Source organism: Scomber japonicus, chromosome 14 (genome assembly GCF_027409825.1).
Source record: "Scomber japonicus isolate fScoJap1 chromosome 14, fScoJap1.pri, whole genome shotgun sequence".
Lineage (NCBI taxonomy): Eukaryota > Metazoa > Chordata > Actinopteri > Scombriformes > Scombridae > Scomber > Scomber japonicus.
The window spans coordinates 2201712-2219314 of record NC_070591.1 but is presented as its reverse complement, the minus strand read 5'-3'; the positions used below and the strand labels follow the sequence as shown (position 1 = coordinate 2219314).

Genomic DNA, 17603 nt, shown 5'->3' with positions numbered 1-17603 from the left:
ATGAAGTCAACACAACTCATATCATCACCTTTTAAGTTTGATTTTAAACTTTTTAACTTTGATTTAGCTTATCAATCAGTTTCTTATATTTACATCCAACAACATAAACCTGTTAATAGACTCAATAATTACTGATGGAGTTCCTCAGGGTTTTATCTTTGGGCTCTTATAGTTTCAATCTGGTTCAAACTGCTTATATATATTTTTTTTTTACTCTAAAATATCTAAATGCTCCACTATGTTCAGCAGCTAGTCTCCAGATAACTGTGTGATTGTTTGGTGCTGAGCAGGTAGAGTACTGCGGCTTTATCTACAGCTTAAAATATAGCTTCTTAAAATGACGCTATGAGAGCACACAGCAGCCAGGAAGCTAAACTATTAATGTGAAACTCAACTATAAAGCTCTGTAAAGCCGAGCAGCAGCTTGCAGCGAGTCTCAGCTCATTGATAGAGAAGATAGGTTATAAATATATATATATTATAGATATTTAAAGCTGCAGAGTCTCTGTAGGTTCATCACTAAGAGACACAACCAACATATTACACACTGACTGATCAGATATTCATTAAATATTAAAGATTCATTTCTTATTTTGCATGACTCTAACATGAGCCTAAAATACAAAACCTGCTTATTTTACATCTGTTGTGGTTTAATAAACACAATAAGTTCATTCAGAGTTGAGATCAAATCAGTTTCAGGTCCAAACAGACAGAAAATAAACTGTTCTGTTAAAATGTCCTCAGGAGGAAATTTACTTCAGACGGTTTCTGACGGCTGAAACTAACCAACTAGTGTCAAATGTTCTGTTTCAGTTCTGCAGTGGTCACATGAGCATCTTTAGCTCTGCTGGGGTCAAAGGTCAGACCGTCAGACTCTCTCACAAACCCTGCAGGATGAAACTCACTGCAGCAGATTCTGACTCATCAATCTTCTTCTTTGTTTCTCTTTTTCTTTCCTGACGGCACAAAGACGAGCTGAAGCTTTAAGAGCTGCTCAACACATCTCAAAGTCCTGTCAATGTTAGAAACCAACACTGTATTGGGTGCTGCAGCTCTGTATTAGGGTGCTGCACCTCTGTAATGGGTGCTACAGCTCTGTAATGGTTGCTGCAGCTCTGTAATGGGTGCTGCACCTCTGTATTGGGTGCTGCAGCTCTGTAATGGGTGCTGCACCTCTGTATTAGGGTGCTGCACCTCTGTATTAGGGTGCTGCAGCTCTAAATTGGGTGCTGCACCTCTGTAATTGATGCTGCAGCTCTGTATTGGGTGCTGCAGCTCTAAAACTGGTGCGGCAGCTCTGTATTGGGTGCGGCAGCTCTGTAATGGGTGCTGCACCTCTGTATTGGGTGCTGCAGCTTTGTATTAGGGTGCTGCACCTCTGTATTGGGTGCTGCAGCTTTGTATTAGGGTGCTGCAGCTCTGTAGTGGGTGCTGCAGCTCTAAATTGGGTGCAGCACCTCTGTATTAGGGTGCAGCTCCTCTGTATTAGGGTGCTGCAGCTCTGTAGCTCTGTATTGGTGTGCTGCAGCTCTGTATTAGGGTGCTGCAGGTCTGTATTGGGTGCTACAGGCAGCTCTTCCCTCTCTAAGGAGGCAGATATTCGGGTGGTGGTGGTGAGATGATGGGTGGGGGGGGGTTGGACTCTCCCGGGGGGACAGCTGAGCTCCTGACCTGAGCTGAGCTCCCAGCACACTTATGTTTCAGCGGAGGATTCCTGGCAGGTCAGCGGACAATATTAGCCGTGAAGGAGCCGTGCTGCGCTGACGTCGCTCCCAGCTGATACGTGATGTACCCGACGACAAAGTGCTCGCTGGAATCTGACAGTTTAATGTTTCTGTCTCCGTCATCAAGCATCAAGCAGCTACACACACACGACGCAGCTAACAATTCAAACATCCATCAACTATTTTAATACTGAACCGGAGCTCGTTCACTGTCGGATTCAAACAGAAGAACCAAACTGTGTCGACACAATAAAAGAGTCAAAGGTCTGAAATAAGTCCACAGATAAAGTGTTGATAAGAAAAGCAGCTTTAAAATGCAAAGTGAGGCTGCAGCTGACCGACCAACCGACCGACTGGCTCTCAACGTTTTGGCAGCCGACTCAAATATTCCTGAAAACGGCTTAACGGGTAATAAATCAGCTTATGTGGCTGAAAACCTCAAATCAGATTTCCTGCAACAAGTTGGACAAATCCGACTGACTGCTGGATAACCTGCTCGATCAACTATTCATCATTTATTAAAGTATTCTCTGTCTGCAGCACACATCTCGTCTTTCTACCCAATAAACCAATAAACCTTTTACACATTTACATTTTAAATACCAACTGTTTGCTGGTTTTTTCTAATCAGATGTGAAGATTTACAGCTTTTCTTCTTCACATACGACATCAGAGCTGCAGCTAACTGAGTCCGCCTGTTACCTTTACTTACTGAAGACGTCACTTTATTGGGGATATTATATTACTTCATTTTCTGATATACAAACTTCATTCAGGCTTCACCAAAGACAGTTTAAGACCATTAAAGATGCAGTTTAAAACCTTTCCAACACGTCAATAGAAACCATTAGCAATGATAAAGCCTGGAAACATTTACCAAGAGCAATTTGAAACGATGTCAATTCCTTTAAATTCATTTCACATTAAACTAATTGCTGGTTAATCAGCAGCAGAGACATGAAAGCATTGAACACATGATGATATACAACAATAAAACCAACTGTGTTTAAACATTGCACTGTGTAATCATCTCCTCTGTTGCTTGGTAACCGCTCTGCACAGTGAACGTCCATATAAGGATATTTATATTTAAACTTTTCAGAGGGAGTTTCTCTTTTAACCCTGAAGCCTCCCAGTCTGACCAGTCTGACCAGCTCCACTGGTGCAGACGCAGTTTAAAGCCTTGCTCAAAGGCACCTCAGAGCAGGTGATGAGGAAGAGACCCAGATTCATCCTGCAGGTCTGGACAAAATGGACAAAATCAAATATCACTAAATACCCCGATATCAATATCAGAGATGACTGTCGATGCTTTCACAAAATATTTACGTGGATTTAATGACAAAATGAGTAAAAGGTAAATAACAGAACAGCTAGAACAGTCTGGTAAGTTCAGAAAATTATATATTTAACTGTAATACAGCATTTAAAACCAGGAAAATATACTCTGATGACATATTGCAATATTAAGATATCTAGCCTCATATCAAGATTTCGATATAATATCTATATATCACCCAGCCATAATTAATCCTGCAGGTCTGGAGGTTGAACTAGCAACTCTTTACTAACCTTTAAGTCACCACAATAATTAACTACAAACTACTATTATATTAAAGATATTTTAATCATTATCCTCCTTAAACAGGCAGGAGATACATGCATGCATACAATTTTTATACGTTTCTGGTGGAGATACAACACAAAAAACCCAAAATATACAAAATATAGTTCAAATTATTTGTGGATATGTTTACTTATAGATGCAAACGAGATAACTAGAAACACCAGCGTAAATATAAAGTACTGCAGTTTTTACATTTTACTAAACTATAAATCAGATGACTGTTTTAAAACACACCTGTAGGATATTTAGACTCTTAATTAATAATCACAAAGATAATTTTCTGGAAGCTTCGTGTTATTTTTTTATTTTTTTTAGGGGAACATGTGGGCGTTAGCATGTTAGCTGACAGCTAGCCGCTCCCATGTTATCAGACGGCTCGGCATGCTAACAGGAGGAGGAGGAGGTCCAAATGTGGCCGTCGGGCTACTTATGGTAGCAGCAGGCTAAAAATAGACCGTATCAAAGCGAGCTAAACCCGGGTTACTAATGTCGGTGCCCTCGGTGTGTTTTAACCTCCAGCCTCCTCCGGTTGTCTAACACCGACTCTAGCTGTTTAAGTATCCGCCTGACAAGCTCCCTTCCCCGGCGTGACCTCCGCCGGCGGCCCGGTCCTCCCTGCAGCTTCCCCGGTCGTCCCTGCACCTTCCCCGGCCTGAACCTGGCCGAGCTCCCGGTGCTCATGCAAATATACAACCGGTTATAAACGCGACATAACGTGTTGTTGTGTTTGCGGAAGGTTGTTTAAAGAAGAGACGGTCGGTAAATAAAAGATTATAAACCAGACTAACCCTGTTTGGCGTCCATCTTGAACCTCCACTAAAAGCAGCAGCTCAGAGGCGGAGCGCCTGACGACGTGAGAGAGAAAGAGAGGGAGGAGGGAGGGAGGGAGACAGAGAGAAAGAGAGGGAGGAGGGGGGGAGAGAGAGAGGGAGGAGGGCGAGAAAAAGAGAGAGAGGAGGGAGAGAGAGAAAGAGAGGGAGGGAGAAAGAAAGAGGAGGGAGAGAGAGAAAGAGAGGGAGGAGGGGGAGAGAGAGAGGGGGAGGAGGGCGAGAAAAAGAGAGAGAGAAAGAGAGGGAGGAGGGGGAGAGAGAAAGAAAAGGAGAGAGATAAAAAGAGAGAGGAGGGAGAGAGGCGCAAATCTGTCTCAGTGAGGACGTTGATCATCACACAGGAGTCTGATAAGTTCAGAGTTGGAAGAAATACAGCAACGTAGAAGTACTGCATGAAAATACTACTGTAATAAAAGTACTGCAGTATTATAGTGATGTAGTATGCAGTATTACAGTAAAAGTAGTGATATATTATTATAGATGACATCATTAGCTGCTGGAGGTGGAGCTAGTTTACACTACTTTATATACAGTTAGCTAGTTTATACTACTTTATATACAGTTAGCTAGTTTATACTACTTTATATACAGTTAGCTAGTTTACACTACTTTATATACAGTTAGCTAGTTTATACTACTTTATATACAGTTAGCTAGTTTACACTACTTTATATACAGTTAGCTAGTTTACACTACTTTATATACGGTTAGCTAGTTTACACTACTTTATATACAGTTAGCTAGTTTATACTACTTTATATACAGTTAGCTAGTTTACACTACTTTATATACAGTTAGCTAGTTTATACTACTTTATATACAGTTAGCTAGTTTATACTACTTTATATACAGTTAGCTAGTTTAGTCCAGTTGTTCCCAACCTAGGGGTGGGGCCCCAATACTACATAAAGTACAAGTACTGTACTGCAGTAAAGTACTTGAGTAAATGTACTTTGTAATTTTGCAGTACTGAACAGATTTCAGTTTTGAAAGCTAACAAAAAGACTTTGATACTAAAAACACTGTAACGTTGAAACATAGATGAAGATTTGACTCATTCAGACGCTGAAGCTTCATATTAGCTTCACATCAACTTTATAATCCATGTTTCCACAGAAGGAGGACTGTGGGTTTAGTCCTCCATCACTTCCTGTAAACATGATGAAAGATCTAATGCTCAGTATGAACAGGAGGAATCATTACAGTAAACTCCAGTTTGATCTTCTCCACATTAAGTGATGATGTTTGTTTTAACTTCTGATCTCAGTCTAGACTCTAATGATGCTGCACAGTGTTCAAAGTTCAGCCAAGTCACGCACAGACATGTATGTGTGTGAAAGGCTGTCGATTATCATGAAGAAATGGATTTTCTAACAAGGATTATGACAGGAGCAGGAGGAGGAGGAGGAAGGTTGCATAACCAGGCTGTAAAAGGACAGCTGGCTCTACAAACGTCAGGATTCAAACCGTCGACCTACTGAACCAAAGAAATAGATCAGACGATGTGGAAGTTTGTTGGGGGTTTTTTTTTAAGGGACTACGAACTGCCCAAAAACCATCAGGACTAATTAATTAGTTGCAGCCTTAACATCATAATTAATATCTGTTATAAATCAGCTGTAATCAGGCCTGATGGTTCTTTATATGCATTTATATTTACAGACGTCACCACATCTAAATCTATTTAATCCGTTCAGTAGGTTGAGTAAAGTTATAATTAGAGCTGGGTGATACGGACCAAATACCTCGATATCGATGTTGCAACACTAACGTAGAGATGACTGTCGATGCTTGTAGATATAATGACAAAGTGAGTAAAAAGTAAATAACCAGGCGGGGAGTTCTGGTCCTCTGAAATGAGGCCGACCAGGAAGTAACTTAGAGCTGCATTCTATCAAAAGGCCACCAGGGGGCGACCATCTCTATACAAGTCAATGGAGAATTCACCAACTTCTCACTTGATTTCTAACCTCAGTAAACGTTTTCAAAATGTGTTTATGGTCTCAATCGCTAGTTTAAAGCCTTCTTCAATGCAGTATGATGTTCATTTGGGACATTTTGGCCTCCCTGATTTTATATGTGACGATAAAGCAGGGTATGCATTAGGGCGTGGCTACGTCCTGATTGACAGGTTGATTGACCAATGTCCTCCAGATCCAGCCCTCGTAACCATAGCAACCTCCCCGCTCCGCCCATGGCTCCGCCTCATGCCCATATAAGTAGAATCCCCGTTTTTATTTTTACCAGCATGCACCTGAAATTTTCAAGATGGCGCTGCCTAGATTAAAAAACAATTGGCTTCCGAGCAGCAGTCCACAAACCAATGGGTGACGTCCATTTCTTTTATACAGTCTATGTAAATAACAGAACAGCTAGAACAGTCTGGTAAGTTCAGAAAATTACATATTTTACTGTAATGCAGTATTTAAAACCAGGAAAAGAAACTGATGACATATCACGATATTACGATATCCAAAATCTAAGACGATATCTAGCCTCATATCACGATATCAATATAATAGATATATTGCCCGGCCCTAGATATAATTATATATTATTTGTTGGGTTATTATATATTGATTTTACTGGTTCGGCCCAGTCGAGATGAAATGTGGAACTAAAATGAGTTTAAAGTGACTTTTATCATCAGTTCATCCTCCGTCTAAAATCAAAGTGAGAAAATACTGGACGCTCAAAGGTGACGAGGTCAGTATCTAATCATCACTGCAGCAGCGTGATAATGATGATGATGATGAGTCATTCTGCTGGAGAACAATAAGGTCAAAAAAGACGATGATGCTCCTCATAGATTACACCCTGAGCAACTATAAAGTTTAGTTATTTCACTACTGCTGCAAACCACAGTCTGTAACACACACACACACACACACACACACACACACAGAGAAGAGAGCTGAGTCACGTTGCGTCACACAAAGACGCAGGCATCGAGATGTGTGAAGCAGCTTCGTTCAAGTCGGTCAGCGGCTCACTCGTTAGTGGAAACCCTCGTTATGAACACACACACACACACACACACACACACACACACACACACACACACACACAGCACAAAGGCCTCAGTGTGGAGATGTGAGGCGACACATGACCATCAGCAGACAGATAACATACGTGGACACACACCACACACACACAGACACACCACAGACACACACACACGATCCCTGAACTCTAACAACTTCTATTTACTTTGATAATCAATTAATTTATTATCAGCATCAATTAGTTGAACTATTTTAATGATCTATTAAGTTATTCGTGTGTTTGAGATGTTTTAAGAAGAAAAATGTCCAAATTCTGATTCCAGCTTCTAAAATGTGAATATTTGCTGGTTTATTTATTCTTCATTTAAACAGTTAATTAATTGATTGTCTCCACAGTTACATCAAGAGCTTAAATAAAAAGTAAAATCCAGGATTATTGGTAGATGTAAACATTATTAAACTGAATATGTACGCTGTTATAAAGTTATTCATCAAGTAATTAAAGTGTGATGATTTCTCTCAATCAGTCGATATGAACTGAAATATCTCTGAGCTTTTTGAACAAGACTCACTTCAAATTCATTGTTCTGACCAAAAAATAGAGTTTACTTGAATTTATGAGAATGAAAAGAAACAATATGAGCAAAACTTGAGAATCTGCAGCCATGAAATGTTTAAAAAAGATTCAACAAAGACGTGAGAACAGGACACATATTAAACCTCATCTATCACAGCTCTGCTTCCTGACTCTCCGCCAGCTCATTAGCATATCCACCGGTTCACTGACCAATCATTACACTGCCAGCTGATGTCACCGGTGCTCACACAGTCCCTCCTCCTCTTCCTCCTCCTCCTCTTCCTCTCTACTGTCTACCTTTGGTCACACTGAGCTGACTGGCTGTCTGTCCAAAGGTCTTCACTCTGCCACAAAATGTCCTCAAGACGCCTGCAGTGGCAAGAGGACAAGAAAAACCTGCAATCTGCCCCCCACATGCCCCCACATAGCCCCCCATGCCCTCCCCCAGTGTCTCCATGCATGAATACAACACAAACTTCACCTCTGAATTCTGCAGTTTCTCCTTTACATTCCTGTTTTTATGTAAAGCACATTACGTTTCCATTGGCTCTGAAACACTCTGTATATGATAGAATAAAGATACATGATGCTTAAACTGAGTCAAATATTCTGCATGTCTTTTGTCTCAAAGTTTCCAATCACATCGATGGATCCTGCAGAGCTGCTGCAACGTCTCCACTGTTTTAACGATCAATCGACATCTGACAGGAAGACAGAGACACCTAACAAACCCTAACCCTGACAACATGCATCAAGACTAACACATAGACAGAAGAGAAGGATCATCTCAATAAAGGGTCTTTGCAGCAGCTTGCAGCAGTGTCAGTGTCAGAGTCTTGCCTCTCCCTCCTCCACCCCCCCACTGCCCCCCACCCACCCACCCACCCTCTCACACACACACACACACACACACACACAGACAGACAGGTAGAAAGGTGTACCATGCTCTCTCCAGTGCTTGGCAGCAGCCTTGCTCTCCGTTGAGTCCACAGAGTTGTTCTCCATGCCGTCCGATCAGCAAACACACATTCCAGGCAGAGAGGGACCAGCAGTGTATGTAAGCGTGTGCGTGTGTGTGTGTTTAAGTGTGTGTGTGGGGCTGCAGGAGGAAGGAGGAGGAAGAGGAGGAGGAAGAGGAGGAGGAGGGAGGGAAGAACCTGAGCGAGGCTTCCTCTGGAGGAGACGACTGCAGCGAGCGAGTGAAGCGTCAGCTGACTGTCTGCTGCCAGCGCTCTGACGCAGCAACTATAAACGTCTCCTCCCCTCCCTACCCCCCCCCCCCCCTTCCTCCCCCTCTTCCTCCTCCTCCCCCACTCCTCTCTGCTCAGGTTTTTTGGCTCCCTCTCTTCCTCCTCCCTCCTCTTCCACTTTCCCCTCCTTTTCCTTTCCCTCCCTCTTTCAGCTTTCTGTGAATCTGCTGACGAAGCGTGAACAGGGAGCAGATGAATGATTTCTGCTCGTCTGAATCAAACTCATTAACAACAATAACTGCAGATCTCTCTGGAAACCAAACGTGGAGCTGATGATTTGGAACACAAAGAAACTAACCGGCTCCAAAAACTCACCACCAAACCCAGACAGCCGGCTCACAGAGGCAGTTAAAGGTCATAACTCATATCGACTCAAACTGTCTCATATTTTTAGACTCTAAATGTGACTTTCACTTCCTGAGGTTTATTATATATCATTGCTTTGTCAAAGCTTCATTCAGCATCACAGTCCTCTCTGATATTGGTCTGTGCATCATGTTACAGCTGAGTCAGCATATTTTTAATTTCTACTCTTTAAAAGTTGCTTCAGACAGCAGACGTTGAGGTTTGAGTGTATTATTAAGCTGTAAGTGTTGTTTTACTCAGACACAGATGCACTGCAGCAGGTTTCAGTCTCTCTGCAGGTGCAACGACAAATTCAGTCAGAATAAAGAAGAAAACACCAGAAACGCTACGAACATCGTCATCCTCTCATCACCTGATCAGCATTCAACATGTTGCAGCAATAAACTTGAATTATTATTATTAATTTTTAATTTTTCTCTCTTTTATTACATTTTGTTCTCTTATTCTTTTTAAAGATTGCTTTCTGCTCCTTTTATGTCCTTTTTAATGTTTAGCACTTTAAGCTGCATTTACTGTATGAAAGAAAGTTTTTATTATTTTTATCATTTACTTTATAAACTGCCATGAAATAGACGATGAGTCCTAACAGAAGCAGAGAGTCAGATTAGATTAGATTTATATATTTGGGTTATTCTACTGAATCGGTGCAAACTGCTGTCCAACAAGAACAAAACCCACAAATTTAAAAAGCATTTAAGTTTATAAATATTAGATGTTTACAAAGATCCTGATGATATCTAATGAAACCCAAAGTAATATTTGAGATATCAGTAAGTGTAATATAATCTATATATACTGTACAGTGATACGTCACGACTGAAACATGAGTTATGACCTAAGATGTGTTTGGTTTAATGTTTATTAAAACTAATACATCCTGAAGTTTGAAATCAGTTTATGATCTTTACAAAGAAAAAAAACAATGAATTAAAAAAAATTACATTCAAAATATTGTTATTGTTTCTACGTCTGAAAACCTTTTAATAAAATTGCATAAAATGACATTATAAGATAAAAATTAACAAGTTAATAAACCCTTATTATACTATATGTTGTGTGAAGATTAAATGTTAATCTTCTAATGTTAATCTGTTAATTACTAGAAATGTAAACTTTAGATATTACATCATGTTTGAACAGCATTTAACATTTGAGACCTTTTCTATAAAAAGAAAAACTGATTTTTGTGGATAAATGTTTTATATCTTTAGGAAATCTTTTGTTTTATGAAAGATTTAAAATCAATTGTTGTTCAGTAAATCTGTTAAAGATGTTTAAACCTTCCAGAGTCACCGTTTAAAAACAACTAACAACAAACAAATAAGCAGATTATATTCAGCTGCTGCTCAGATGTTTGGGGATTTATGATCATGATGAATAGTAGCAGCGCTGCATCACCCAGCTGCTCCACTAGAGGGCGCCATCCTGCTGCTATAAACCTCTCTGCAACACTTTACAGGTAACAACTTGTTTAATTTCACACATCTGAACTAAAGCAGCTTTCACATGTTTGAGAAGCTGAACTTAAACTGAGAACATGAAGAGAACTGTTTGTCTTGTTCAACTATTGATTGATTATCTTTGACACTGTTGGCAGCTGTTCTCTCTCTCTGCTCCATTATTAGCAAACATGTGACTAGCTGTGAATCAGCTGTTAGCAGCTCCTGTCTGCAGTAACACCATGTACAACTGGCTTTATATTAGACTGATTAATGACTGTGACACTTAACTTTATAAACGTCTTGTTTTCTAAGTGGATTTCTGGACATCAGAGGTAATGATGACATCATAAAGTATAACTCACACATTCAGAGTGCAGACAGCCGACATTAAGGCTTTAAGGCTGTAACTGATTTGTATGTTTAACTTTATTTCATCAGATAATTTCATTGACTTTATAAACTGTCAGAAGATAATGAAACTTCTCTTTCAGCTGCATTATGAGCCAACATGTGATCACCTCAGTCCTGTGAATCAGCAGCTGTCATTCATTACTGTGATGCTACAGTTTATAAATCTGCTTTCTAAGTGGATTTATAGACATAATAATGTCCTCAGGAAGCATAACCCACACATAATGACATCAATGTGCTTCTGTGTGTGTTCACGTTTGAGTTATGACCCTGATGTTTGACTCTGAGGTTACAACCAGCAGCTCGTCCTTTCAGCTCTTATCATGAAGCAAACTCTCAGCCTTCAGGTTTTACGAAACCATAAAAAATGACATGATCTGTGTCGAAAGAGGCAATTACATACAAAAAGGGAAGAGCAAAGTTTGCCACAGTGACCCTTCACCTCCACTCCTCCCTGCAGTCTCACAGCTGATGTAATCCAGTGTGAGTCATTATCGAGATCAACCAACAGATCACAGTTACGGCTTCAAAGTCTGAATCTGTCAGAGTTTAAATATATACAGGATGATTTCACTGACTGGTTTCCCCCTCTCTAAAGTAAATAATGAAGTCACCTCATCATAACAGTCATTATTCTCCAGCTACTCATCATATGAAATTATCAAACTGCAGGTATATTAAATAAAATCTCTAAAAAATCTAATCAAATCTACTTGCTGCTCTGCTTCAGTCAAACAGCTGATTCTCTAAAACACGACAGAATGAAAAGAAGAAGTCACGCGGCATTATGAGGACGAACAGCAAGTAGATCATTGTTGGTTTGATTCTAAAACAAATCCTTTAAAAAGATATGAAAACAGAGACGCAGGCCGAGCTCGGTCTCAGACTGAAGCTACAATCATCACTGTGTGTTCACATCGCAGCTGCACCTCAAGTTGTATAACGAAGAGACGTTTGCTGACTGGTTTCTGGGTCGGAGAACCCTTTGTGGACTTGCCAGTGTCGCAATGCAGGAAGGAGGAGGAGGCTTTAATTAACAGGAGATCCCTCCGACACACACAGTCTCACACACACACACACACACACACAATATCACACACACAGTCAAAGCCTCGGCAGCTTGTCCCAAAGAGCAAAGTCCTGCTCTAGTTACACAGTGGCTGTCTGCTCTGAATGCATGCAAACCTGTGTGTGTGTGTGTGTGTGTGTGTGTGTGTGTGTGTGTGTGTGCGTGCATGTGTGTGTGTGTGTGTGTGTTAAGGGATCGATATGAGTTTAAATAAAACTGAGTCATCCATTAAAGTGAAGACTAAGCCTCGTTGTCTTCAGCGGAGCCTCGGGAGCGACTCATCACTTTCGAAAAGCCCCAAAGGAGGCGGCTCTGCGTCTGCCTGATAAATGATCTAACAGATGCTTATCGTCTCACTGAAACATTACAGTACAGTCGCAGTTTCATCCTCAGATAATTAACCTCAGGGTTTGATAAAGACACAGCTCTGGAAAGGTTTTAGATGTTTTTCGCCCGTGTGATTTAGTGCCAGAGCAGAAAGATGACCGGATGTTAGAGGAGCTGACAGCAGTCTCGTTAAGGTTATCAAAAGGATTATTTCTGTCCCTTTTTAATGGTCGTAACTCATGTCCACAACAGAGGGAACCCCCGCCACAAAGTCCAAGACACACTGCTGTTCTCAATTTCATTTAATCTGGACATTTAATCTGTTTACTAAGGGTGTAACGCTACCTGTGACCCAAATAATTACTGTTAAAGCTGTTAACAAGCTGACAATTGAAAGAGTCGAGCTGGATGATCCTCCATGACACCGACTGACTGCAACACCAACATTATAATACGTGCTTTTAGAAACACATTGGATTTCTGTCGTGGTCGAACTGCCTGTCATAAGAACCGGCTCTTAGTGACCATGAATCATCATAAAACTCATAAAACTGTCAGCAAGTAGAAGCTTGTTTCCCTTTTTCCACTGCTGCAAAACTAAACTGTTTCAGCTGTTGTTTGAAGTTTGAATTTTCCAAAATGAAGATATTCTTTTCTGCTGTTCAGATAATGCTACCCCTAAACTGAGGCACATACCAAACATGCATTTTGTACACCGCTAGACTGTAAAGTAATAATACCTCAGGAGATGTAAAGGAGCTGGGTGTGGCTGGTAGCTCTGTGTGTATAGATAGATATATATGGGCGTTGGGGTCTATAAGGTGGGCTCAGGTTTCAGATTGGCATCTCAAGTTATTTCCAGACAAGAGAGAGAAGCTAAACTGACCTCGAGGTAATCGAATTTCACAGAGTAAAAATGCTCCGTGGACACAAATGACAGTTACACAGGTTTAAATTAGACAATTAACTATTCAGCGACTAAAATGCAAGTCTGTATCTCGTGATTTCTCCTTCCAGCTGATTGTGTGTCAAAGATCTTGGACAGTATTTGTACCCTTTATAAAATGGACAATTAAAGTGTCAACACTACTGACATTAAAATGAAACTTATTAATACATTTTACTTACCGGATCTTAAGAATAGAAATGATATACACAAGGCTTATAAACACAGAAGGGATGTGTTATTCTAATGAGACAGAAATGCACAAAATGCAGCAAAAAGCAAAAGTTGAACCACACAAATGAAAAACAAGACATCACAAAATGCAAGGGGTTAATTGTCAAAGAAAATGCAAAAAAAGGGTTTGATGCAATAAAGGAAAGGTGACACACCAAAGGAGGAAGTGATGGGTGGGATCTAAAGTAAATACTGGCAGCTGGTTGGTTGGTTGGTTGGTTGGTTGGGGGAAAAATAACTGAGAACGAAAGAGTGATGATGAAAATTAATGCCGATGAACATGGAAGTGCCTGTGAAAACTGAGGAGGATGTGGGGGGATGGTTTTCCATGCCGGAACTGGTTTATTTTACCTGCTTTTATGTTCACGTTTGGCATCTTAAACACTTTGCCGCCCTCCACACTCTTCTTAGCGACCGTCTCCTCTGGTTTGCGGACAGGGGAATGGACGAGTGGGGATACTTGGGGTGGGGGCTGCTGAATGTCGAGCTTCTCTAGCTCTGCCTTGCTCTTCTGGGGGGAGGCCTGGGTGAGGAGGCGGTAGGAGCTCTGACTTGCAGCTTCTTCTTCGACTTCAGGGGGTGAGGGTGAGACTTTTGCAGGAGAAACTGGAGCCAGGTCTTTCGGCTCAAAGCTTAGGTCATCATCCATGGCGAGCTCTGGGACCTTGGAGGAGGCAAACTTGGAGGTATCAAGAGCCTCAAGAAACTCATCAATAACACCCCTGGGAGGTCTCTCAATGAACTCAAACTCCTCAGATGAGACTTCATGTTCGGAGACTTCCTCAGCCACCTCTGGCTCGTCATCCTCCATCTTCAGGTCGGTCTTCTCGGTTTCCACCTGGAAGATGGCAGGGTTCTTGGCCATAGCTTCCAGGACTGGAGACAGAGAGTCTGCTGTTGGTGACTCAGAATCTGAATCCTCAGCAGGGCTCTTTTTGCTCTGGAAGTCAAGTGGCTCAAACTTTTCGGTCATTTTCAGGGAATCGTGGCTTGAAAACCAATCTTTCTGCTCGATCTTGACAGGTTCCTCCTCTTTAACCTTAGTTGGAGTGGTTTCTTCGGCCTCTTTGACAAGATCGAATGCACCAAAGCTTTTGTCGTCTTCGACCTTTACTTTGTCGGACGCCTTCACCTCCATCTGCTCTGCCATCTCCTTCAGCAGGGACACTTTAGCATCAAAAGCAAACGGGTTGTTAGCCGACAGATTAATTGGAGGGTTGGGCGACTCCATCATCCTCCTCTCAAGAATAGGGCTCTGCTCCTCCGGGCTTCCCTCTGAGGAGCCGGAGTCGATTTTCTCAGGGTTGAGTGGGGAAGACTTCAGGATGTCTGGAAGTGATGGTGGCAGAGCAGAATCTTCCTCTTCCTCTTCATCATCATCATCATCATCATCTTTCAGACCAGAAGAGAACTGACTCACTGACTGCATGAGTGAGTCAGCGCCCATCTTGCCTGTCTCAAATGTTTTCTCGTCGTCTAAGAAAGATGGAGGGCTGTCCTGGGTTTCTCCAGATTGCCCGTACTGGGTTTCTCCAGATTGCCCGTACTGGACCAGATCTGGAGTGGGACTCTCGGACATTTTAGTGGCACTGCTGTCAGCCTTGGAGTCTCCAAACTGGGAGTAGCCGCTGTCTGCCAGTGGGGAATAACCCTCAAATGGGTTACTAGTCTTCTTCACCTCGTACATCAAGTCATCATCCTCATCGGACTGGTTGCCGTGCAGGTCTGCCTCGTACCTGGAGGAACTAATGGGAGCTGTATCCTTGGAGAAGGAATCCATGGAGACCTTGGAGTTGTCTTGAGATGATAGGTATGTTGAATCCCAGTGCTCTGTTGGGTTAGAGGAGGCAAGGTGAGACTCAGGGACCATCATCTGGGGGGTCACAGGGGAGGGGCCAGTGGAGGACCTGTCTGAGCTAACCAGCTTCTCCTCAGGTGAAAAGGAAACTCCACTGTCTTCACACGGATTATGAGGCCCTGGGTCTTTCCCTAAACTCAGGTAAGGACCACCTAACGGATCAGGGAGGTCTTCCTTATTCTTACTACGACCCGGTCCAGAGTCAACCTCTTCATCCTCCCAAGGCATGTCCTTGGAGTGAATAGTGGGGGGTTCAGTAGAGAAGGAGCCCAGGGGTCCAGCAGATCCTGAAGAAAGGGGCTGATTGGGACTCTCGGTCAGAGAGAGCTCCTCCAAAGAGTCGGGGGAGTGAAGTGGGGAGAGAGGAGAGATGGGAGCAGGGGAATCACCCTTCTGCCCAAATGCTTGAGTAGAAAGGGAGGAGGAAAATGCAATACAGCACATATCAAAGACATACTCCATTCCTTACAGTGCCCACCATACCTGGGTAGAACTATTACTGAAAACATTTTTATGAAAGATGAGAGGCAAAGACCAGATAAGCGCTGCTAAAAGGTTGATTGTGGCTGATAGACAGTTCAGTTTGGACTGACCAGTTCTGTATGAAAAACCAGCAAGCTGGCAGAATAATGAAGTACCTATCCACCTCTCAAAGGGGCCAAACATTCAAAAGTCAGTTCCTTACCATTTCTCACATAAAAAAAACATAATTGAATTGTCTAATAAAAACACTGAAGTAGTGGTGACAACATACCCAGTGCAGTATGCAGGTCAATAATCACTACAGCAGTCCTGCTCCTGGGGACCCCAAACAGCTAAATTGCATGTGTTCAACCAATCAACAGTGGGTGAACACACCTAATTTAGTTAATTAGATGTAAAGGTAGAGCATGAAGAGATATGCAGTAAGCAAAGCTGGGAGTCGTCAGAAGAAGACGTCAAAAGGTGCTTACAGGTAATATCTCACCTACTTACAAGGCACATGGAGAAGCAAAGGCAGTCTTAAACAGTCAAAACTCCAGTAGCATTTGTAGTATCAAGTACAACTTTATTGTCAAAATGATGCGTTTTGGCTTGTGGCCTTCATCAGAGTCAACCATTAATCCTGATGAAGGCCAAAACCAAAACACTGCAGTCTGGCAATATATTGGTTCTCAATGGAACAGATGTTGCTGGAGTTTTCACCTTTTTTTAAAAAAAAAAGGTCCCCAAGAGCAGCACTGAGAACAGCTCCAGGTACTCCATATCTAGAGTGGAGCTACTCTTTAAAAGGCCTTTGTAGTTCTGGCTTTCATTTCTGTCAGTTATGACACAAAGTTGATTGCTGAGATGTAGAAATGTGTGAATATTACGACACTGGTGAAACTCAGTAGAGTAGTAACATTAACATTAACATTAACATTAACTTCACCACATTATCTAAACTACATGATTGGAAAACCAGAATGCTTAACCAAGCTGGTCCAAACTCTACATGGAAAACCCTGAAGTAGTTCTGCAGAACCTAATGGACGTTTATGATGAAGAGTTTGGTAAATATTTTCTCTTCCAAATATGTCTGATGGAACTGGGACTTCTGATCACCACTGATGTCCAGGTGTTACTTCCCTTACTTGTTGCCCCATCTTCAATTCTCAGCAGTTGCATTTCTACAAAAGTATAACGAAATAATTGACTGCAATAATGGCCAAAATTACAAAATATCACTCAGGCCATTAAAAGTATGGAAATGTATATCAAGCACATCTTAAGAAAGGAAGGAAACTAATTGGCTTTCCTTTCACTGTTGTGTTTCAGTCCACTATGGTTGTGGAAACATCCAGAACTACCATGAATGGTTGGTTACCTGCAGAGGTGTTTGGGGAAGCTACTACCTGCCACAGTCAAGATTTGCCAGCATTTGTTTTTGATGGTCTGTATTACCATCCTGATCA

The 17603-nt window shown here is 41.7% G+C and overlaps 1 protein-coding gene across 4 annotated transcripts in view; it reads right to left on the bottom strand.

Annotated features, from left to right (window-relative positions):
- rtn4a (reticulon 4a) overlaps positions 1 to 17603 on the bottom strand; it is a 41459-nt gene that overhangs the window by 10700 nt on the left and 13156 nt on the right. The window contains exon 3 of one of the 4 annotated variants that reach the window (XM_053333469.1): positions 14163 to 16073. The exons of 1 other annotated variant lie outside the window; for it this stretch is intronic. In XM_053333469.1, the coding sequence (XP_053189444.1) occupies positions 14163 to 16073 (1911 nt within the window). Of the gene's footprint in view, positions 1 to 4142; positions 4206 to 8707; positions 8972 to 14162; positions 16074 to 17603 lie in introns of those variants that run through there. 2 more of the 4 variants (XM_053333471.1, XM_053333472.1) reach the window with 2 other exon arrangements.